We start from the raw sequence: 24,322 nt of genomic DNA, 5'->3' as shown, positions 1-24,322 counted from the left end.
CTTTAAGTCCAATGAGATGAATCAGCTCATTCAATTGGAAAGAGACAGATTGTCACCTAAACTCATGGGAATAACTACTTTATTAAAAATGGTGCTTCAGCTTAATCAGTGAATATTAAATATTATGAGACTGTTGTAAGAATTAAATAATATAATGTGTAAGAATGAGACTGTCTGGTATGTAAGGATTTTTATTATTGTTATTATGATCAGGATTATTTCCCGATCAGAACATCAAGTGTTGTGAAGGAGGTAATTCTAGGGGGTTAAGTAATCCAGGGTTGGAAAAGTTTTCCTGATCTGGATGAATTATCGGTCAAAATCTTCCACCTCTGTTCTGGATCAGTGTATACCAATCTAACCAAGCCACTCAGCTTTCTCAGACTCCCTCAGAATTGGTACAGATGTGTAGGAGCCATCTGATCACTTGAATGTCTCACCCTTATTTGAACAGTGTCCTTTGTATTTCTGGTCTGTACAATCTGTCACAATTGAATTTATTTTTTTGAGTCAGTGTGATCATTTCTGGATGTCCTAAGAAAGCCCATTTTTCAGGCAGAGAGATTGAAAAATAGGTTATTCTTTGAGATTTCATTTTGACGGGCTGCTGGCCTTTCTCTTCAAGTATGCACAGTGCTACCTTACAACTTTATTCAAAACTTCCCTTCCCTTTTACTTAAAGCTCAGAACTCATTTACCACTTTCTAGACTGTTCCTCAAGAAATCCTAGCAAATGAAGAGGTAAGACACTTCCCAGTGAAGTGTTTGACAGTCACAATAAATTAGACAGGATTGAAGGGCTGGATACAGGGAAAAAAGCTCTAGAGACTAATAATAGCGGGGTTTTTTTTTTTTTTTTTTTTAAGAAAAGCTGTTATATGAAGACAAACTAGATTTTTTATGGTTTAGAGCTTAAGAGGACAAAACAAGGACCAATTATTAGAAATTAATGGTAGACATTTCGGAATCATCCTTGATATGTTGCTCACCTTTCTGCCTCATAATCCCTCACCAGGAGCTTCTGGCATGCTATACTCTAGAGCAGGGGTGTCCAAACTTTTTTCAACGTTTTTCACCAAGGGCCATCTGCGGTAAAATACACAAACAGCCGGGCCACTCACTCGAGGTGATGTAGGTATTGCCTCACCTGGTTTATTTAAGTAAACTAAATATATTTCTGGAATTTGCTGCGGGCCAATTAACAATGGATCATGGGCCACAGTTGGTCCGCGGGCCGCAGTTTGGACGCCCCTGCTCTAGGATATACACATTTCTGTACTCTAACCGAATCATCTTCGTCTCATTCTCCTTACCTTAAAACAAGCACTCACCATCCATCGTCCCCCCATTAGCTCATTGATTAATCTTTGTGCATTCTGCTAAGGCTACTAGCTTCATATCTTTCTGAAATGTTGATAGCCTTACATCTCTCCTGCTTAAAAACCTCTCATGACTAATTGTCCGCAGCAGTGTTTCACCAAACAAGGTATGTAGATATAGTCTTCAAGATCCGAACATTTTATCATGATTGTTAAACACTGGGTTTTCAAATATATCTCTTTTCCAGGGAAGATATGAAACACATTTACATAGAATAAAGTTTAGTTTCTTAATTCCTTAGTGATCTGTGGACATATCCTTAGGGGCTTATACCTTTTTACATTTTTTCCTTTAGAGAAGATTGAGATACACTGGTGTGCATGGTATATTTTGAACTCTTTAGGCCTCTTGTTATTTCCTACTACAAACTTAATATTCTAGCCAGATACAACGTCTTATTTTCTGTTTTGTGGAATAGGCATTGCCTTTGCCTTTGTCTCCTTGTTTTTGGGAAATCTTCTGGAAGGCTAGTGATCTCCTGAAATGCTATCTATCTCTCAGTCTATGAGTAGAATTTTTCTTTTCCACCCTTCTCCCTCCCTAGTTTTCCACTACACCTATCTTATCGTGATTTATTTTTTCAGGTACCAGTCTATACTTGTTTTCTAAGCTAATTGTCAGAAAAATTACTGATTGATAACTGATTGTCAATAGCGAATTAGAGTTGAACATAGTAATAGCTGTCATTTATTGAATAAATATTATACATTTACATGTGTTATATCACTTAATCCTTACACGAACCCATAAATTATTATTTATGTCCATAATTTTTCAGATGATGAAACTAAGGCCCAACAGTAAAATAATTTACTTAAGGGAACACATCCAAAAAATGGTGGAGTTTGAATGAAATTCCAGTCAGTTTGACTGCCTTTGACCACTTCAGTAAATAGCCAGACCTCCCTCACCCTCCAACACACACACTAGTGCTGATTTCGCACTAGCCTATTAGACTATTACAAACTGAAGTGCAAGATACCATGAGTAGTCTTTGAATCTAATAGCCCCCATTCCATGGGGAACAACTGTATAGCCTAATCATAATGCATTCTCATATTTCTTTGCCTTATCTAAAAATATGAGTCTCTTTTACACAATTTATAAATTGCACATCTTCAATATTTATTTCAGCATTTAAATCTAAGAGAAAAGCTGAAGATACATACGTAAATAACTTCAGTAGATGGAAACACAACAGCTCCTCTATCCCAGGACTGGCTGTGAGAATTTGTTCTGTGGGCTGTACATGACACACCACTCACAAGGCCCAAAATAAAAAAGGGCAGCAATAACTGTGATATTCACGAAAACCAACCACTCAATTCCACCTGCATTTATTGAGAGAGTAGGGTCCAATGCTTGCCTTTGCTCCTGCTTCTCCAGTCCTGTTCCCCTTGCAGCTGTAGTCACTTGAGCACTCCTAGTAGGCCAAGACATCCCACATGCCACCCTGTCTGCGTTTTCAGATAAAATGTGTCTCTCCAATGAGCAGAACAAAAGTTACTCCCAGATCTTTTTCTCTATTATCCTTCCACACTGAAAAGAACGAATGTTTCTTGGAGATGTGGCTGATTCCAGATCTGGGACAGTGTAGGTGCAAGATGACTCTAGAATATGTATTATATTAGGAAGAAAGAAAGTGCTAAAAAAAAAAAAAGTGGGAATATGAAACAAAGGCATAAGAACCAGCTTGAAGATGTGCCCACAGGTGAAATCTGGGACCATTTAAGCACCAAGATAATTATGCAACTTAATGAATTATATACCTTTGAAAAAATGGAAAGTCTTTACTCCATATAATGGATGGATAGATGATAGATAGATAGATAGATAGATAGATAGATAGATAGATAGATAAATAGATAGATAACAGAGAAAGAAAGAATGAAAGAAGGAAGGAAAAAAGGAAGGAAGAAAGGAAAGGAAGGAAGAAAAAAAGGAAGGAAGGAAAGAAAGAAAGGCGGGCAGGCTCTTGCTAATAGTGGAATCCTGAGTTCTGGCTAATAAATGTAAAGGGAGTGACAAAGTCGGAAAGTCATCATTTTGTAACATTCAACGGATGGTAACTGCAGGAGGAAATTGTAATGAGAAGCAGGATATTTGCATTGTCTTAAAAAATGTCTCCATGTAGTCAATTTATTAGTTGGAGAGGGGGAAAAAGTAACAGTGTGGAAAATAGGACCATACCTGGAGCAGGTGATCAAATTAATGTCATCAATGCGAGACAGATGGTCATCATGTGCGTACAGATGTGGCACCCTCTTAGACACAAAATCACCTATGTAGAATTCTGGCTAAGAATGAATTCATGAGGAAACAGCAGACAAACTCAAATTGAGGAAAATTCTGTTTTAAAATAGGGGAAGAAACTGTATTTCCCCAAAATGTCAATCTCATTTAAAAAAAAAAAAAGGCTGTGAAAATAGTTCAGATCAAAGAAGGCTAGTGATACATGACAACTGAATACTTCCTGACTTTAGACTGGCTCCTATTACAGAGAGGGAAAAAAAAAATGCTATAAAGAATATTATTAGGTCTGTTGAAAAAAATTGGAATATAAACATTAGATTAGAATAAAGCATTATATTGATATAGGATTTCCTGAGGTTGATAACTGTTCTGTAGTAATGTGAGAGAATATTCCTTTCTAAGGAAAAACACACTGAAATATCCAGGGGTAAATGATTCTGATCTATACAATTTACCCTCAAAAAAAAATAAAAATAATGGTTAAGATTGGGATACAGAAAAAGAAAGCAAACAAGATAACATGTAAACAATAAGTGAATGTGGGTCACTTATTTTTTTTATATGTGTGTTTTTTGTACTGTTTTTATTGTTGCAATTTTTTCTGTAAGTTTAAAATTATGTCTGAAATAAATGTTTAAAGAAAAGAGTAACAAAAAATGTGTCCCTGGTCAGGAAAAGCCCTTGTTAGAGATCGGATCATTGTTTTCTAACATTTTTCCACCAGTACATTGACTTCATATAACAATCATACCTAAGCTAAATGGTGGGTTAGGTGCAACTTGAAGTACCATAGATATTATTTATATATTCAGTTATCTATACTTATTGAACACCTATTATGTGCCAGACAATGTGCTACAATATGCCGTTTCTCTCCTCTTCAAGAAACCATACTAGAACTGTGTGAATGAGAATTATTGGGGGGGGAAAAAGCAAGAAAATAATTCACAAACAATTTATTAGTGGTAGCAAGTTATTTGCAATAAACCTGATGTTCTCTACTCATCTCTGTGCATTAGAAACTCATTTGAAAGCCACTTGGCTGCGTTGACACAGCCCAAGTCACTTTTCTTTATTGATTTGAGAGCCAGAGAAGTGAGGCTCCATCTTATTTCTGTGACCTGCCCATGTTCCTTAATAACAAAATCCATGCTTTCTCACTGCTAAAAAAAAAATCTGCTTGAGATACCTGTAAAGCCCTCCCTCCAGTTCCTTTTAATATAGAGCCCCACTTTGCAATGTCATTAAGTCAGCATTTGGCATCCTGTTAAACCCTGCACAGTCTACAAGGACACCCAATCCTCCCAGATGGGGACTGTCAATTTGTATGTATGCCTTTGCCTTAGTATCTGAGACTCCTGATCACCATGCGTTGCCTTCTTACATGGTATTATTGAAAGACCAGCTTGATATTGTCCACCTTCAAGAAACGCTCAGCCCACTCTGAGTCATCAGAGTACAATAGAAAGGATTCTTGGATTTTGGCACTTGACAAATTTAGGAACAGATGTAGCTCTGCCACTTACCGGATGAGCAATGGTAGCCAAATTACTTAATGGCTCTGATCCTGTTTCCTCTCTTTAAACTGGAAATAAGGATGCCATCTTCCTCAGGATAATTGTAAGAATTAAGTGAGATAGTGCTACACAAAATGTTTGGTACTGTGCCTTGCATATAGCGATTACTTGGAAAACATTAATCATTCATATTATTTTAGGAAGATAAAAATCATTTTTTATTTTAGCAGCTCACACTGGGATTCTTCCTTAGGATGATGTTCTCCTTGTTTAAGTTGCTTCTGAGGGATAGTAAGACCTTGAGGTAATGGATTGGAAGGATACAGGGAAATGAAAGAGACAGTGAAACTACTGTCACAGTTGAGCAACAGAAGTTAAAGGAGAAAACAACAATTAATGACAAGAAAAAGAAGTAAAGGAAAAAGAAATAAGGGAAGAGACAAAGGTTTTTCCACATGGTAGGATGCCAACAAGTTTTTAGGAGGTGGAATGTTAAATTTTGAGTCGCCTGCCTTGCCACAAGTTAGTGCCCTATGTCTTTCCAAACATCCAGTTAAAACTGACTTGAGTTAATGTTCTTGTTTTTGTTTGTTTTGTTTATAGGTTTGTTTCCAAAATGCAAATTGAAGTGAAGTGGATGAGTTTCACGAGTGGTACAGCGTTGAGCAGAGAAGAATGAACAGATGCTGAAGGGAAGATGCAAGCAAGATTTGCAGCCAAAATAAGTAGGTAGGACCCAAAAGAAACTGTGAAAAGGAATCTCTGATGAAGCGCAGAATCTTAAGAAATAATGGGATGGGAGCTTAACGTCACATGTGGGTTTTATCCTTATTTTAGTTAAGAGAATAGACTTGTCTCAAAGAGCCTGGTGTCCAGAATATCTTAAGGTAGATAAAACACTAAAACTTAGAAAAGTATAATAGGTTTACAGTCCTATATTTACACGCATAATTCCAAAATGCAAAAAGATCTGAAAATGTATTATTTTGTTTGGTACTAATACTCTTTTCTTGGGGAAAAAAACCTGACTTTATTCATCATTAGCCTGCCTATTATCTCTATTTATTGTCACAGTGGGTATATTTATACATTTCGCTAAAGAGTTTTTAACATGTTGGATTATGATATGCTGCCCAGACTCTGCTAGGATTGTTGGGCGTCTATGTATGCATGCCACACGTCCTTACCCACCTCAGAAAATTCGGAATTCTCAAACACTTCTGGATTAGGGTTTTGCATAAGAGATTGTAAACATAAATTTGGAAAAGAGGAAATTTTAAATACGTGAAAAGTTGGATTACCTTCCAGTGTATTTCTAAAGCTGAAGTTGGCCGTTTTATCCATGGAACCCGATTCATACTGGGTCAAACTCAGGCAAAATTCCACATCAGCTGAGGAGGGGAGCCGCTGGGTCCTGGCTTTGTCGTGGTTTCCAGGATTGCGCAGCAACGGTCCCTCGGGAGTTCCATTGCATAAAGCCTGACGGCTGTTGTACTCCTCCAGTTGGCTACAGATGATCTGCATAAAACATCTTTATGTTAAAAAACTTGTCACCACCTCTAAGTCAAAAAGAGAAGGTAGGGACGTTGAGATTCCTGATTATCACATTTGGATTTCTAATCATCAGGAGATTAATAATTTAAAGTAAATTGTTAAAGGAAACAGTTTTCTGAGGGTTGCCGAAGAAACCGTGAAAGTTACAACCTAGAAGAGAGTTGTAGTCATGCATCTGCCACTTAAGAAAACACGAATTCCCTAGGCCTCATCTATCATATGGGATAATAATAACTAATTCATATGATTTTTGTTAAGTTTTATTTTTGATGAGAAAATTAATTTGACAAACATTTGTTAAATCTCTGTTGTGCGACGTCACTGGTTACATGCCCCTGAAGCTAGCCCAGAGTTTAAGTCTGCACCCTCTTATTTTACCTTTTTATATCTTCTCCTTTGGCTATAACAACTAATTTCATGGCTTAAATGGCAACCACATGATAAAAACTATCTTATTCCTATCTCTAGTCCAAACTATTCTTCTGAACTCTAAACCTGTATATGCATCTCTGATTTCATTTTTCAGTGTTATTTTATGGATCTCAAATGTAACATTAAAAATCCAAAATCTGTTCCTCTCCTTGTATTTCCTATCATAACAACAACCCTGTAACTCAAACCAGAAACCCATAAATCATCATGTTTAAGCCAGAAACTGGTGAATTATTGTTTGTATTTTATTCTCCTTTGTCTTTCACATTGAAACATCAGCCAATATCGTCAGTTCTTCCTCCAGAGAATACCTTGAATCTGACAACCATTCTCCACTTGTTTACAAATTATGTGATCCTACTGCTAAATTCAGGCTGACTCCTCTTCTCTGGACATTGTGGATACTTCTCTGTCCCATGCCTTTGTTTATGCTTAAGAATGCCCACTCCTTGCCATGTATCTGATATTCTACCTAATTTTCAAGTCCAAGGAAATATTTTAGGAAAAAACATACTATAGACTCTGATTTAAAAAGTAATTCAAATGGTCTGACTCTAAATATGAAGAAGTTTTAGGGACTATCACCAACTGATTTTACTTACAGTTTCCTTTATATGTGGGGGGAACAGTAAACTATGATACAAATATTTGATGAAATAAGTCAAAAGCAGCTCTTTCAATAAGTATAAAATAAAAATTCTAAGTTCTTAATAATATCATAATTTAATTGGTAGATTTATTTTTTTCCTCAGGGGTATATAAATCTTCATCTTAAAAATCACTGATGCCTTAGATTCAATGAGAGCAGTAACTAGGTAGTGAGGTAACAATTCTAAACCGAAACGTAAGTGCAATAGAAAGCAGCCTGCCGTCACTAACTAACTGTTCACAACACGCACATACTTTCATAGGAGACCTGTGTGCACTGAGTAGGTAACATCTTTGTCAAACTTAAATTTTGTTCACTATAATCTACCTTGATAAACAAGCAGTATCACCTCCCTTAAAAATATATAGTCTCCACGGGGACAACTTTCCTTTTTTATTATTATTGTTGATTCTCAGGTTCTGGAATAGAGGCTCAATAGATATTTGATGGAGGGATGACAAATCAATGGATAAACCAATGAATCTTCGACTACAAATGTGTTGAACACCTTTTGTTCCTAGTCCTGTTATTGGTACCAACCTCCACCCTAGAAAGTATTTCCAGAAAATTATCATTTTTATTACATATGTATTGTGGCCCTACTTTGTCCAAGACCGTGAGGAAGGCATCACTGTGTTCATTATTTTAAAATTTGCACCTTGATGGTTTATATGATTTTTATCCCTATTTTAATGATGGGGAAACTGAGTCTGAGTATGGAAGAGTTCAAAAGGCTAGTAGGATCTCAAACCCTCGGCATGATTAATAATTTTATAGACAACAGATAAGGCACATAGAACAGTGTTTTACGAGTGAGAAGACTTCCAGGTCAGCTGTTTGCACCACAGTTAAAAATAAGCAAGACAATCCTATCAGTCTCTTGCTCCAGTGAGTTTGCAATCTATAGGAATGTAAAAGCAAATTAAATCACCATCAACTAGAACTGAATGAGCCACGCATCCCAGGTATGGCTGCTACTGTGTTAAACAAGATACACTTAGAGGAACTTTTAATTTTTGGTCACTAAGATATCATTTATGAGTTGAAGCATTGTGTGGTGGAAAAAAATCAGGCTCTAAATGCAGGTAGATGTGGGATTCAATTCTGGCAAAACTACATACTAGCAGTATCAATGAGCACATTACTTAGACTTGCTAAGTCTCAATTTCCTCAACTGTCATATGAAATAATGTTAAATATAATATGAAATAATAAGTAAATATGCTATTTTATATAATATGTTATTAATATATTGATAATATAATAAATAATAATATGAAATAACACAGTTTCTGGCTCAACAAATGTCAGTTTCTAGTTTTCTTCATTCTTCGATACATTTCTCAATCCTTTTATGCATAATTGAGAGCTAGAACAGTTAGGTGACTATTCTAAGCTCATAGGATGTTTACAGCTAGAGCTAGAAAATTAATACACAGTCCTCCTGATTCCAAAGCTATATTCACTACATTTATTACTGCCTGTAAATGGCATAGGAATGGCTGAGTAAAGCTAACCTAACTTTTGCATTGAATGTAATATATTGGATTCCTTTAGAGGGTTGATTAACTAGACATCACAACAGGTACATAGACAAAACAATTTTCATTCCTGTTTGAATATAAAACATCTCAGCATATTTTCAAAAGATCCTACTGCCTGAAAGACTCCTACAGCAGATTTAGTTAAATTAGAGAGGTTTGAATGGAACTATAAATGCCAAGTGACTAAGTGTTCAGATGCCTGGATGTATTAGTACCAAGGAGGAAATCTACCTTGGTTCCAGAAATAATTTGAAAAACTTAACCCCTAATCCTTGTCTTTATATTTGATGCAGAAGTAGAAACAAGGTAGGAGAAATGGTTAGCACTAATGTTTTGACCATGTAGATCATTTAGAAAGACATGGTTCCCGATATTGACTCTATTAGCTATATGACCTTGGGGAAATTATTTAAGCTCTCTGAGTATGAACGCTTTTCATTTGTAACTGGAGATTATAACATTCTATGAAGAATCAAATAATCCAACATATGTAAAGCAGTTAGTTTATAGTGCCGGATACAGAGTGTTCAGTAATCACAGCTCTTCTAATTATTATTTAATACAAGATGATTGGGTAGGCCACCAAATTGTTTTTAAATCAGCCTCTGTAATAGTGGTTGAATATTCATTATTATAACTAACATTGATATATCATATAAAGATATATTATAATAATTATTGCTACACATGGAACTCAAAGAATGTGTCAACTACTAGTCATTTTACATTAACAGATTTCATTGAATCATTTCCCAGTACTGCTCTATGATATATTATTCTAATTTTAGAGAAAAGGGGTTTCAGAATAAATAAATATCTTCTCCAGGATCTTGCAGCTAAGCAAGTTACAAAAGTCTACTGAAACTCATGTGTGCATGAGTCAAGAGGTTATACCATTTCCACTACGTTATTCTGCTTTCCATTCCATTTAGTATCTCTATTATCACAGAAAATAAGCACATATGATAATTGTGCCCTATTTTTGTTTTTGTTTTTGAGAAAAACCAAAGGTCAAAGATTCTAAATAACTTGTCCAATATCATCTAGTAAGTGGCAGAGGTCTTCTGACGAGGAATTTGTTCTTTCTCTATTTCAACACAGGTGGTTTAAAATATATGATAAGAGAAAAAAAAATCAAGTGTCCCAAGTCAAATGAAAAAAAAAGGAGATAGAAATACAAAACAGATGTGTTAATGGAGAAAGTGAACCTAGATAGTACTCTCTTAAAAAAACAAAAAAAAGCAATAAACTACCAGTTATTAAAAGCTTTCAGGAGCAAAAATTATATTATGGCAATTGAGGTTTTATCTGAGAAAAAAAAAAGTAAACCATATGACATTCCACAGAATCTTTTTCATAAAGAAAAAAGAGCTGTTGCCATAGTTACCTAAAACCCATGACTCTCTGCTGAAATGTGACTTTTTTTCTTCCCACTGTTTTCCTTCCACGTGATGTGCTTTTCACCTGATGAGTGAATTCCCTGACCACATTGCACTCATGTCTATCACCTAGGAAATGTTTTTTCTCTTTATTTTGATTCATTATGACAAAGCTACTCTTGATCTGCCTTTTATGTTCATGGCTGCCTTACCTGCTGCTTGCATAACATTGGATCTAATTGTATTGAGCACAGGTATTTGTACTTTAATGTTATGAAGCACCACCCCCATTTCCAAAAAAAATGGGCTATTTTAATTTATGACAGACATGCTTCTACTTGAAAAGCTCTTAACACTAAACAAACAAATAAATGAACAGACATACAAAAAAGATGTGAATTCTGAATATAAGCTTTCTAAGAAAACTAACATTAGTTACCTGATATATGTATGTGTGTGTGTGTGTGTGTGTGTGTATATATAATTTTATGCAATAGAAAACCCTACCAGTAAATATTATTAATCACACAACTCACATGTAACTTGCTTGATCTTCTTTATTGTGTACTGTCTTTTTTTTTGCATGCACACACACACACACACATACATGTAGAAGCCCTGAGAGAATTATACAAAATGTTTTATTCTAGACTTTGCATAAGTTGCTGCTTATATTGGCATTATTGTGCCCTTGGCGTTGGAGATCCAATACTATAAAGAAGTGTGGTGTAAGGTTCTAGAAATCCAGCCACGCAGAATTTAATTTTTATTGAATATTAGCATCGGAACTAACATTTCTTTGATTTTTAATTTTTTGAATTCAACATACATTTATAAAGCCAAGTCTATGTATATGATATGATCTTGGGCTCGTTGGATATAAAAATAAATGAGAAATTGTCTCTACCATGGTACAACTGGCAGTCTGGTAGCCAAAGCTAGGTTTGAAACAATTATATGTACTGAAGAGTTATAGGTGCTATAATATAGATCTGTATAAAGTGTAATGATAGCACAAAAGGACGAGGGACAATTCTACCTGAATAAGGGATGTGGATCAGTAAAAGTCGAATGGAGTTTTTTCATTATAACATGAATAAGAAGGAACTATATCAATATATCTATACTAGTTGTCTGTGCAATTGAATTTGGAGGGAGTCAAAGTGATTACAAGTCAAAATTTACTTCCATAAATTAGTGGCTTATTTGATCCCTTCTGAGCCTAAATGGCTCCTTATAAACAGGGAACAACGTGGTTGACTTGAAATAGCACTGGAGTTAGAGGCACTGGGTCTGAGTCCTCACTGTGTGACCTTGGACAACTCATCCTACATTTTTAGGCCTTTCTATCTTCTTTTATAAAAGGTGGGCACTATTAGACACTACTGTGGGTTTCTTAGGCTCAGAGTTCATAAATGCTATGAATCTCGAAAACCTCTATTTTTGTATCAAGTGAAAAATATCTGAAATCAAGGGGAAAAAATGGAAACTTTGTATCAAAGGGGCCATTAGTCTAACTAATTTGGAAGGTATAAATGAACTCACTGAGTATGGAAGCTCTGTGATCTCATCTCACACAAAATAGTCTAGTCCTTGATTTGAGTGTTTGATTCAGGCAAAAGCATTTAAACCAGTGGTGTGCTTATTACAGAACCTGAGTTTGTAAAGTGAAGGAGGTACTAAAACAATTTCATATTAATTGAATCAGCAATTCTCAGTGCTGGCTGCACATTAGAATCACATGAGAAGGTTTTAAAAATGTAGATGGCTGGACTTCACAGTGGACAACCTGGGAGTGATTTTTCAGCAGAAGTAGTATGGGTGGAGCTCATGCAATTGTTTTTTGTTTTGCTTTTGAATGCTCCTTACATGATTTAGATGCTGAGAACTACTGAATTAAATCAATAAAATAACTGATCTTAATTTTTAAACAACTGTAACGAGAGAGGCTGTGTGAAATAATGGAAACAAGCCAACTAGAGTTGGGTAACTCTCACTTCACAGAGTGATACCACTCACAATAGGTGGACAAAAATGTTCATTTGTTTCACCTTCCTTATTTAAGTCGTCAATTGCTTGTTTTTTCTTCAATGGTCTTTGTCCACTCTATTTCCTAATTTTATTTTTAACACCAGTTACTGCAGAACAGTTTAATCATAGAACAATAGTGAAACCTAATGTTTTAACAGTTTCAGTCCAGTGTTTACCTACTAGACCCAAAAAGTTTTATTTATAAATAGAACGAGCCATAATCATAAAGAAAAAAAAATAAAGGAAACAGTTTCCACTCAATAAATAATAAACAATTAGAAAACAATTACAAACATAATTCTGGGTCTCACCAAGTAGCATACATCTCGTAATTAAATATCAATTAGTATCTATCTAATAAGCTTTAGTGTGGATGTGATAACTTGCTTGGTAATTTAGATAATCCTCCAGCCTTTTTGGGTCAAGTGAAGTTGTACAGTTAAGGAAAGCATTATAACAGACTGAACATCCCACATCCAAGCTTACCAATATTTTAAGCAGTAACAGAGGATGTGAGAGCTAGATGAGAGTTTTGTACTTTATAGATTAAGGCAGGAGGTCTGAAGTGTTATTGAAATAGATTTTTTTCCAAGCACATTTTTTTCCAGCCTTTCCTGCACAAATGCACTCATTATTCTTGGTAAATAGCTGACATTAGTGACACAAGATATTATACAGTGACTATTTTTCAGTGGGCTTCAAGAGGCTCCATATGGAAGGTGTGTGAACTTAGTTGGGTGGGGGATGGGAAACCAGCCACATTTCAAAATTGCAGAGTGCAAGGCACAAATGCGATTCTTCCCATCATATTTAAATCTTGGGTTTAGTTCCATAATGCACTGCTATTCAAAAGTGCTGTATTAGAACTGTTGGGAATATGAGCAGAAAAACATTCCTTCTGCCTTATGGTGTATATAATTAAAAGCATATTTCTTTAGTTACCTTTTGCCTCTAAGTGAAGAATTCTGAATAGGAGAAATAGAAATTAAATTTCAAAGTAGCAATGCCTTATATTTTTCCTCTGAAGTTTTAGGGAAAATCCCAGTGCGACCCAATGAACAACGTGAGACAGAATGGGACAATCCTTTGGTTAAAGACATCATAGCAGTCACATGCTTGGAAATAGTACAGGGTGGGCACGAAGCCAAGCTATCTGAGAACAAATCTTATCCCTGTTACTTTTATCTCTGATCATGTATAAATTACCTAATATCTGTAGCTCAGTTTTTAAATCTTTAAGAAGGGGAAAAGTTAGTAAGAGTATTAAATGAGTTAATGCACAAAAGCATTTGCAACAGGGCTTCACACATGCTACATGCTCAATGAATATTAGCTGTTTTCATGATTTACCTATTTGGGTCTCAGAGTCCTCATATGTTTTTTTAAAAGAAGATTTAATCTAAAATAATATTCCCCAAATTTGCCTGATCATAGGAATCACCATAGCCATTTAATATATAATGCCTTCCCAGGACCCTTCCCTGAAGATTCTAATCCATCGGTCTGGGATAAGGCCACGAATTTGTATATTTAATATGTGCTCTGTATGAATTTCATGGAGAAGAAAATTTCAGAAACACTGACCTAGATCATTTATTTATTTAATTATCTAAATATTAACTAATGGATGTATCCAATGAATACTTAATACGCCCTTATCATTTGCCAGTCACTACCTTAGGTGCTGGGGGATACAGTGACGAACTAAGTACTCTGTTAGAACTTAGGAACCTAGTAGAAGATATTAGACAAATAACCACATAGACGTCTCTGTGACGATGATTGTGAAGTGTGCTCTAAAAGAAAAATACAAGGTATGTTCAGAGCTCTTGATAGGGAATCTTTTCTCCTCTTGCTGAGAGAGATCAGGAGGGAGGTTTATGAAGACTTGCCTGAAGAAGTGATTGCTCAGTTTCCTTTATGCTCTGATACTGAGTGTCCAGTACACCTTACCTGCCAGGAGGAGAAGAAGGATGCCGGGCTGAGTAGGTTAGGGTTTGCTGCGTTGCGCCCTCCCATGTACTCATCAGTGCAAATTTCACAGTTTTCAGCATCTCTCCAGTCCCAGTATGGAATGGTAAAGTTCTCATCCCTTGTCAGTGTCTGGATTTCTTGTTCCCATAGCAGCAAGAAGAGTCTGTGCCAAGGCAGAAACCCTGGTGCTTCATGAGCAAAATCAATGTCTCTCCAGATTTCAGATCCTCCAAGCAGCGTGTCCCTTGACACGTAATAATGCATCCAGACAAAGAGGTCATAAATGTTGATGTCATTAAACATGGGTGATGACCCATTATTCATTTGGCCATAGGTGCCTGTGGGGATGACATAGTCTGGGCTGGTGGTATGCTTTGCTAAATTGAGGTAGGCAAGAAATTTGTTCTTCTCTGGCACACTCAAATCAAAGATGTTTCTTCTCACCAAGAGACGCTTCTCTGTGCACTTTGGTCCCCAGAAGCCAAACTTGCAGTTTCCACAGTTGAATCCCATGAAGTTGCCAAAGCACTGGCATGTCCTGTTGTAAAAGACGGAGGGCCAAGACTCCCGGTCATCCACCCCTGTGAAGGGGAATTGAGGCCCAAGTGGTGCATTGGACAGAACAATGTCCTGACAGGAACCCCTGCCTGAAAGCTGGCCGCAGGGACTCCCGTCACCACCCCATGGTGGGCAACATTCCTTCTCCATCAAGTTCTTAGAGGACACACAGGCTCGAGGGAAATGGCCAGTGGAGGTCTGGAAACTCCACAGCAGGCAGGCCAACACAGCCAGTAGCATTCTTCCTCTAGTCCTCACAAGATCTGTTTGAGCTGGGTAACTGAGCCACACAGTTTTCTTTCCAGCTAGCCCTATAGTGACTCTCACATGTTTTGGCTTAGACCTATATAACACCACGCCCACCTCCGGCATCAGACACTCTCCGTCTTTATTGTAAGCTTTCGTCTTCTGAAAACCACATGACTGACTTGTCTGCGGAGTTGGCATGTATCCCACCAGCGGGATAGTCCTATGTTAAAGTGGACTTAACCATTAATAGTTTCTTGTGGTTAGGATAATAACAACTAATATTAATATTAACAATACTAATGGCTGATCTACAGAACCCCAGTTAATTGACTGTGAAATTAATGATGATTTTAATTTAAAAATTCGAAGTCGTGTCAGGAATAGAGCTTCTCTCATTAACAAAGGTCAGTAAGGGTTAGACATTGTGAGTGCAGGGTAGCTGTTCCTCAGAGACCATAAATGGAGCCACAGCATTTGCAGAAGTCAGCTTTGGAAAAAGAGACTCCTTTCAGAGTCTATAGATTATTTATCTATATATTTATGTATCTGATTATATTGCAGCTTATTTGTACAAAGTATCAGAAGAAAAAAAAAATCTTGCTGTTTCTTCTCCCTGATTATCTTGATGCATTTGGCTGTTTGCTAGCTCTCTAACCACACTCATTTTCTGATTATTCCTAAGGATAAGTCACCTTCATAGGTGGGTAGTCTGCTTTACTGTGAGGACTTTTACTAGTTCATATTCCAAAGGAATCTCTCTCTCTCTCTCTTTTTTTCTATCTATCTAGCTAGCTAGCTATCTCTTTTTTTCCCAATGCTGTAGCCATCTTGTGTCACCCATAAGTTCTGGAAATCAGGAATTTATTTGAAATTTTGTTTGCAATATGGTCTTGCCAAAGGAATTCTCATTTTAGTGAATTAATAAGGATTCTTATATTTATTCAACAAATATTTATTGATGATCTAAATCCTCTCAGGAATTCTTTATCTTGTGTACAGTGAGCTAGATAAATTGAAATGCATAGATAAAAATATAATTTTTCCTCTTATGCTGATTTTCCAATGAGTAGTATAGACAATAAGTATATCAGACTTTCAATGGAGGGGACATCTGTGAACTGAAGATCCTGCAGAGTTGCATAATTTTGGATAACAGTATTGAAATGTTATTAAGGGAGTCCCGCTTGAATAAACCTTAAAGGGTGGGCATGAATCAGAAAGGCAAATGAGAATGGAGACGCCACTTCAGGTAGGGGAAACTGCAGAGATGGGAGCTATGTTTCAGGTGCAAAGTTAGAGTGCTGGTTCAAATAGACTCCCCATGCTATAGGGAATAAAACCGGGGATTAAAAACTAAGTGGTTTGAACTAAGGTGAGTTGAAGTTAGAGGAATGAGAGTAGTCAAATCAAAGTTGTGCCTCTGAGACTTCTTTCCTTATCCTGCTCCATACTCAAAGCGGGGTGGTCCCAAGAACATAAAGAACAAGTGAGAAAAGTGAAAGCTCTGAGGAAAGCAGCAGCGCTGGGCTCTTAGCTGCACAGTTCTAGGGAAGGGCATCACTGCGCTGGTGACGTTGGAATATCAGCCTGTCTGTTCTCTTCCGTTTCTGCTGGAGTTTGTCTCATGGAAAAACATCAAGGCTCCTCCATACAATTCTTCTAAGCAGTGTGTGGGTGAAGAGGAAGAGAAGTTTCCATGGAAATGCTGCCTCTGGCTGGGATGGGAAGTCATCACATGATCTCCACAAGGAGGCTCAATCTTTTTTCTTCCTCCTTTCAGAGCCACAAAGAGATTAAAACAGGGCTTCTTGTCCCTGGGGTGTCTTGATTCTGTATTACTTTTAACCATATGGGGCCTTTGTAATTCTGTTCCATCTACTTGCAGACAAAATTCAACTTCTCATGTTCAATTTAATTACGAATTTTGCTTTACACTTGCCCGACTATCAGGCTTCTCAGTGAATGACTTAGAAAGCCTCCATCACGCTGCAGTGCTTCTGTGGTCTACTCTCTCAAATCTGTTTTTCCTAGTCTTCAGAACATTCATAGAGAAATGGCTAAAATGTACTTGTCCTCTTAAGTTTCTTCACAAGGTTGATTCCTTTAAATAGACGGACCTCATTATTACTCTCAAATATAGGACGTTATCTCCTCTGGACCATGTATGTATCTGTCTTACTGTCAATACAAACTTCTTAAATATCAAACCCCATTTAGACTAGTTCCTCCCTAAACTCTAGATGTGTATTCTCTAGGTGTCTATAGTTTATAGAATTTGAAAGTGTCCTTTCAAATTCTAGGTTTGAAGTGATGTCAAACTGAAATTATAGGTTTGAAGTGATGTCAAACTGTCTTGTCTACCATTACATGGTTTTATGACAATTTTTTTTTTACCTCATGGTTTTATTATTCACTGATAATTGTTTCCTATATCCATTATTTCATTAAAGAACTCAACAATAGTGAATTTTGTATGTAATTCTACATGCATTTATTAATTGTGATTCTTTGGTAAATTGTAACTTTTCCTCATCAACTATTTAGTTACTCTGACATACATTCTGTACAAGAAAGGAAGGGTGAATGCTTGAGTCTTGTCCTTTATTTATCAATTTTTCAGAACAATGATTTGGTGCCTTAACAACCTCTAAACATAACCAATATATTTGCTTTAACTACTATGAAGACTTCTAGAGTTTTATGTATTTGATGTGTTTCTTTTGGAGGTAAGAATGAATAGATCTTTGCCCAATGGTTAGCTAATTAGTAGACATCAGCCAAGCTACATTATGATGTTGAGTAATGATTATTATGACTGTGTTTATGTGTATGCATATTGAAGGGAAAAATATGTAGTCATCAAACCTCCACAATTTAAGTTTAGACTCATTCATGTATTTAATAAAGATTGAGACTCTACCCTGCCCAAGATCCTATACTAGAAAACTGGAAGATGCAAAGTTGTATAAAAGTCACTGCCCTTGGATTTGATGCTTTGAAGTCAGACCCTGAATTTTTATCCAAGGTCTGCCAGTTATTAGTTCTTATGCCCTATGCGAAGAAAAAAGGGAGAAGAGAATAAGTCTATACATATGATTTGTCCAATAATTTAACTTATCACCTCCTCTGTATACTCAGCCTTACCACATATGGCTCTTTGGAGTTTTAAATGATGTAATATACATGTTAAACACTCGTTACAATTTCTGACATATATTAAATACTCAATAAATGTTAACTGTTATTAAAATCACAAATTGGGTGCTCGTGGTATTCATTGCTATAGGGTTTTCATTACTTCTAGGCCTTTTCAGTGTTAAGAGCTAGGAAATAACTATTTTATTAGCTATAACTAGATATCATTATTATAAATTGACCCCTTCTCTACCTGTTATTCTCACTTGTTCTTTTCTTCCAATTAAAAGCTTATTCTCTAAGACACTGATCTTCTGCCATTACATCGAGGTGTCATGCTTCCTTAGGATTCTGAGTTGAGCACATGCTCTTTTCCCTCTTTAACTCACTTGCATAATCAAATCATGCTGGAAAGATTCAGCTCAGATGTCATAACCTCAAGGAAGTCTTTGCATTCTACAGGACTCCTCCAAGTATGTGTGGTGGACTTCTATTCTTTCATTGTACCCTGAGTTCATTTTTGTCATTTAAGCATCACAATGCATTGCAATAATCTATTGATTTGTCTGATACTCCCTTCAGGCAATCAGTCCTTTGAGGGCAAAAAAGTGATTTCATGCCAATTACCTGGTACAGTGCCTGGCACTTTATGTATATCTCATTAGATGGAATGGATGGATTGATGAATGGATAGATCTGTTTCTTTTTCTTTTCTTTTCCTTATTTTGTGAAATGCATTTTAAAGTTCTAAAATATTTCAAACATATAAAAAAGATAGATCCACTATACTTATTCAATACAGAAAACATGGCAGACTAATGCTGAACTTTTTAGATCACATAATACCATTTTTGGAGACATGAAATGCAGAGTTGGAGGAGGATGGGAAGAGGCTAGCCCTCATTTTGAATGTAGTGTCAGGCACTCAGTCAGGACAGCAGAACCCAGCAGTACACAGCATATGCCAAGGAAAGCAAGAAGGCCCACTGTGAAAAGAGATAGACAGAAGAGAGGGACACATTTTATCAGCACTCTGGTAGAGGCTTAGCTCAGTGAAGGGAGGGAACTAGTATTTACCTAGGATTTATTCAACAATCATATCCATACCACATTTATTGGATGTCTACTTTGGGCTGGGTATTTTACATGTAATTTTAAAAATTTAATCCTCCAAACAAGCCTGCAATATACATATTAATATCCACCTATAGTTAAGGAAACTGATGTCAATGATTAAGGTCAAAGTACTACTAAACTGCAGAGACCATATCTGTCTGTATAATCTCACAAATCTCACAAATATTCTATTTTATTGTGTTATCTTCTTATGTTAATGCAGTTTTACTTACCGATTGCACTTGACTGTACGAATCCTACTTCTGTCTAATGTTAACTTCATACGAGGTCGGACAATTAAGTTTGTGAACAAATTCTAGAAAAAGTGTTACACACCTAATTGCTGAATATCACTACGGTCACCTTTGAAGTACTCCCCTTGGGAAGCTATGCACTGATGCCAGGGCCTAGTCCACCCTTCAAAGCAATTTTGGCACTCTTTTTCTGGAATGGCCATCAGAGCTGTTGTCATATTAACCTTGATGTCCTGAATGTCATCAAAATGTCTTCCTTTCAACATTTCCTTTATCTTCGGGTAAAGAAAGAAGTCACTGGGGACCAGATCAGGTTAGAAGGGTATTCCAATACAGTTATCCGTTTACTGGTTAAAAACTCCCTCACAGACAGTGCTGTGTGAGCTGGTGCATTGTCGTGATGCAAGAGCCATGAATTGTTGGTGAAAAGTTCAGGTCATTTCCAACTAACCCTTTCACGCAGCTTTTTCAGCACTTCCAAATAATAAACTTGGTTAACTGTCAGATTGGTACAAACTCATAATGAATAATCCCTCTGATATAAAAAAAAAAAGGTTGGCAACATTATTGCAAAATGTTCACGAATTTAATTGTCAGAATTTGTACTCTTCTTGTGCCATATTCTCATTCTCATAGCTGTTGTGAAGGTCACCTTCGGGTATTTGACCATATCCTTGACAAGCTTCTAGAGCAGGAGTGTCAAAACTGCGGCCCGCGGGCCAACTGCGGTACGAAATCCATTGTTAATTGTCCTGCAGCAAATTCCAAAAATATATTTAGTTTACTTAAATAAACCAGGTGAGGCAATACGTACTTCACCTCGAGTGAGTGGCCTGGCTGTTTGTGTATTTTACCTCATATGGCCGTTGGTAAAAAACGTTGAAAAAAGTTTTGACACCCCTGTTACAGAGTATAGATGAGTCTTAGCTATCCCCTGCTCCAGTGTAAAGGGAGTCTTTTGTGATAAATTGCCTCAATCATACACTAAATCTGCCTTCAAAACTGATCCTCGTGGACTATTGACTGTTAAGCAAATCATACTCACCACCACAATGCTGATGACTTGCATTTTCTTGCTTCAGTTGAACTGTCTATAAATTATCCTGAAGGCAGAGGCTATTAATTTTCGATTGTCCGTTTCCTGATTGTGCACTATTCTACTACATGCAGACCTAGTTTGGCTATTGCTTGATGCATACCCCACTTGTAATTAAATCTTTGTTAGAAATTACCTAAACAGCACTTACAAAGAGTAAAATTGGCATTACAAGGACAGGGGGTATAAATTTTAGATACGTTATAAAGAAAATGGGTTAGTAGGAGGACACAACTGTAGGTTGGCTACTCATAGACAGCACAGCACAGCCTCTGAAGACATGACAACAAACCTAGCTAATGAGCCAAATGTGGAAAACTAAATGGCACAGTCATTGCAAATAAAAAAACAAAAACAAAAACAAAACTTGTTTTAATGTCAACAAATTGTGCAGATCCTCTAGAAGAAAGTACATGTCTTTTAGTATTTATTTTTTGAACATAAATAATCTTCATTTTTATATTTTTCTTTTTCATACATTAAAATTTATATTTTCTTTCTCATAGTTTATACACGCATTTGTAAAATATTAAATGTATATGTTCAAGTCATAGTAATTACTCAGTCTATGAATAACCACTGGTTGTTTTTGAATATTCAGGACCCCATACATTAACTGGTTTTTTCCTACGTCTCTGCCTATAATGACTGGAAATCATTGACTTGAGCAATGTCATCCAACAGTCTCGGTGTGCTTTTAACACCAAGGATGGTTTTAGGAAGACATTGAAACTTAAATCAAAATGAAGGTTCACATGCGCAATTCCTAAGTGTTTCATCAATAAAGATAATCTCGTATTGTTAAAAAGAATCTCATAAAAGGATCAAAAACAACATAAATAAGTTAAGTTTATTATAATAGAATATAAACACATAGAACTCTTAAAAAAAAGAAAAGTTTGGCAAATGGGTCTACAATAAAATCAGGTAAACAACTTGCCAATTTGGGATTAGAAGAGTCATCTGGTAAAGTGGAAAACGCTGGGTCACAGATTAATTCAAATTAGTTCTGGTGCTGCCATGTTCTGTGTGACTTTGGGCAAAGCACCTAACCATTCTGATTTTAACCTTCCACAGTAATAAAACGGAAGTGATAATGCCTGCTCTGTCTACTTCCAAAGAGTGTTAAAATGATGCTGCCTTCTCATACCTTTAGATAACAAAAGACATTCACAAACTCCATCTCCTTGTCTTTTAAAGTTTAAACTACTAATCCCAAATCTGAACCCCCATCACAACCCGCAATTTCTGATTGGACTTTTGTAACCGATGTCTCTCTCTGAGCAGCTCCTGTTCTTCCTGTGTAGCCAATGATCCCTGCAATCAATGCAGGAAAGAGTGCAATTCCCAACATTATTCCTACTTCACTAAATTAATCTACTTAGCATGTGTCTTATGGTGAAGAGAAAAAATTAACCTAGTGGCTATGCTTCAAGTGGTATCTTTCCAAATGGATGCACCAGAATAATGTTCTGTGCAAGCAAATGGTTGAAAAACATTTACCTAAATAAAGGGACTATAGAATACTTTCCTTCTCAAATCACGTATTTTCCAAATAGTTACATAGATTACTGAACTAAGTATGGATTTATAAACATTTTTACCTAATCTCAATTTTTGTGCCCTCTCTCCAGTTCAGTCAGTCCTGCCTGTCCTTTTAAGCCAGTTTTATATGGCACTTAACCTGATGGCTTGTTGACTGTTCCCAAGATTAATTTGCCCTGAAACATTCCTTTCAATCATCTTATACTCTTATTTCAGGACAAATTCAAATCCATTACAGCCAACATTTATTCATATTACCCAGTGTGAAGCACCGTACTTAGAAGAATAAAGGGCAGTGCCTACTTTTGAGGAGTCAGAATAATACACATTTCTTCCTTCCTTCATTTAATCAATCAACAAACATTTATTGAGTGTTTTTATTTTGCCAAGCAATGTACATGACAAGAGAGGGTAACAGTGACAAATGAGCCATGGTCTCTGCTCTGAAGTAGTTCACAGTCTGGCAAGGGATTCAGAGAAATCAAGAGACAATTGCAGAACCGTTTGTTAAGTGCATATTGTTAATAATATTGAATGTGGCATCAGTCAGGGTTCTGGCAGGAAGCAGCTGACTTTTTAAGGGAGGTTTTAATAAAGGAACCATTTACAATTTTGGGAGCAGGAGTTGAAGGAAATGAACATGGGATAATGTAGTATCCTCAGCATGAAGGGCAAGGGGAAGGAACAATTACTGGAACACAGAAAAGTCACTGTATTGACTGAACCAGCTGGCAGGAGCTATAGCCTTGCAGAAGGATGCGGGCAACCTCTGACTAACCGGCAAAGAGGGATTGGGGAACTGAAAACCTTGACTTCCTTTTCCTCCTGCCCTCTGATCTTTCTATCTGTGCACTTCTGTGGATGAAGCCACGCTGAAGCCACAGGACCAAGAAGCCCATTAATGAGGTTCTTATTAGAAAGCTTCCTGGAGCCAAGAACAGGGTAGAAAAGACAAAGAATGGGCCTGGGAGGTCAAAGGAATGGTATGTAGCACAAATGCCTACTCTGTGCTTTTCTCATAATGCCATTCATCTTTGCAGCAAACCTGCATGAAATGGTTATTCTAATCATGCAGATATACAAAATAAGGTTCAGAAAATTTACATGACTTACTCAAGAGCATGCAACTAATAATTCATAGATCCAGGGTTTGAGCACACCCGTGTGGTTGCACTATCTCTGTTCTTTTCACCAGGTCTATATGTTAGGATTTGTGTGCAGGGAATTGTGGGAACAGTGAAGACATGGGACACAGACCATCTGTGAAGGGGCTTGGGGAGACAAGATTGTCAGGAAAGGCTTCCTGGGGAGATATGATGCCTGAACTGAGCTTTGAAGCAAGAATGGTATAAGTAAACAGAAGGAGAAGAAAGCGTAACCAGGGTAGGGGGAGCAGTAAATGGCAGAGATGACAAGATGCATTTCAGACTTGAAGTAATTGATTATGATTAAAACAGGACAGAAGAAATGAGAAAATATGACTTCTGTACTAGCAGTGTGAAAAATTGATATGATTTAGGGACTTTTAGGTGAGTTAAAGCCTGCATGTCATTATTTCATAGTGTATAGAGGTTAGGATTTATATAGACAAATAAATAGGGTTATTTTAGGTGAAAATAAGAGAAAAAGAGATATATAGGAAGATCATTACAAACA

At 36.6% G+C, this 24,322-nt stretch overlaps 1 protein-coding gene across 1 annotated transcript in view; it reads right to left on the bottom strand.

Annotated features, from left to right (window-relative positions):
* Nucleotides 1–16,006, bottom strand: part of TYR (tyrosinase) — a 93,598-nt gene extending 77,592 nt beyond the window's left edge. Inside the window, exons 1-2 of the mRNA XM_033120448.1 lie at nt 14,693–16,006; nt 6,452–6,668 (exon numbers count right to left, since the gene is read on the bottom strand). Of these exons, the coding sequence (XP_032976339.1) occupies nt 6,452–6,668; nt 14,693–15,718 (1,243 nt within the window). The 5' untranslated portion in view covers nt 15,719–16,006. The remainder of the gene's footprint in view (nt 1–6,451; nt 6,669–14,692) is intronic.
* Nucleotides 16,007–24,322: the final 8,316 nt, after the last annotated feature.

The sequence above is a fragment of the Rhinolophus ferrumequinum genome, chromosome 11 (assembly GCF_004115265.2).
Source record: "Rhinolophus ferrumequinum isolate MPI-CBG mRhiFer1 chromosome 11, mRhiFer1_v1.p, whole genome shotgun sequence".
Classification (NCBI taxonomy): Eukaryota; Metazoa; Chordata; class Mammalia; order Chiroptera; family Rhinolophidae; genus Rhinolophus; species Rhinolophus ferrumequinum.
This window is presented reverse-complemented; position numbering and strand designations above follow the sequence as displayed.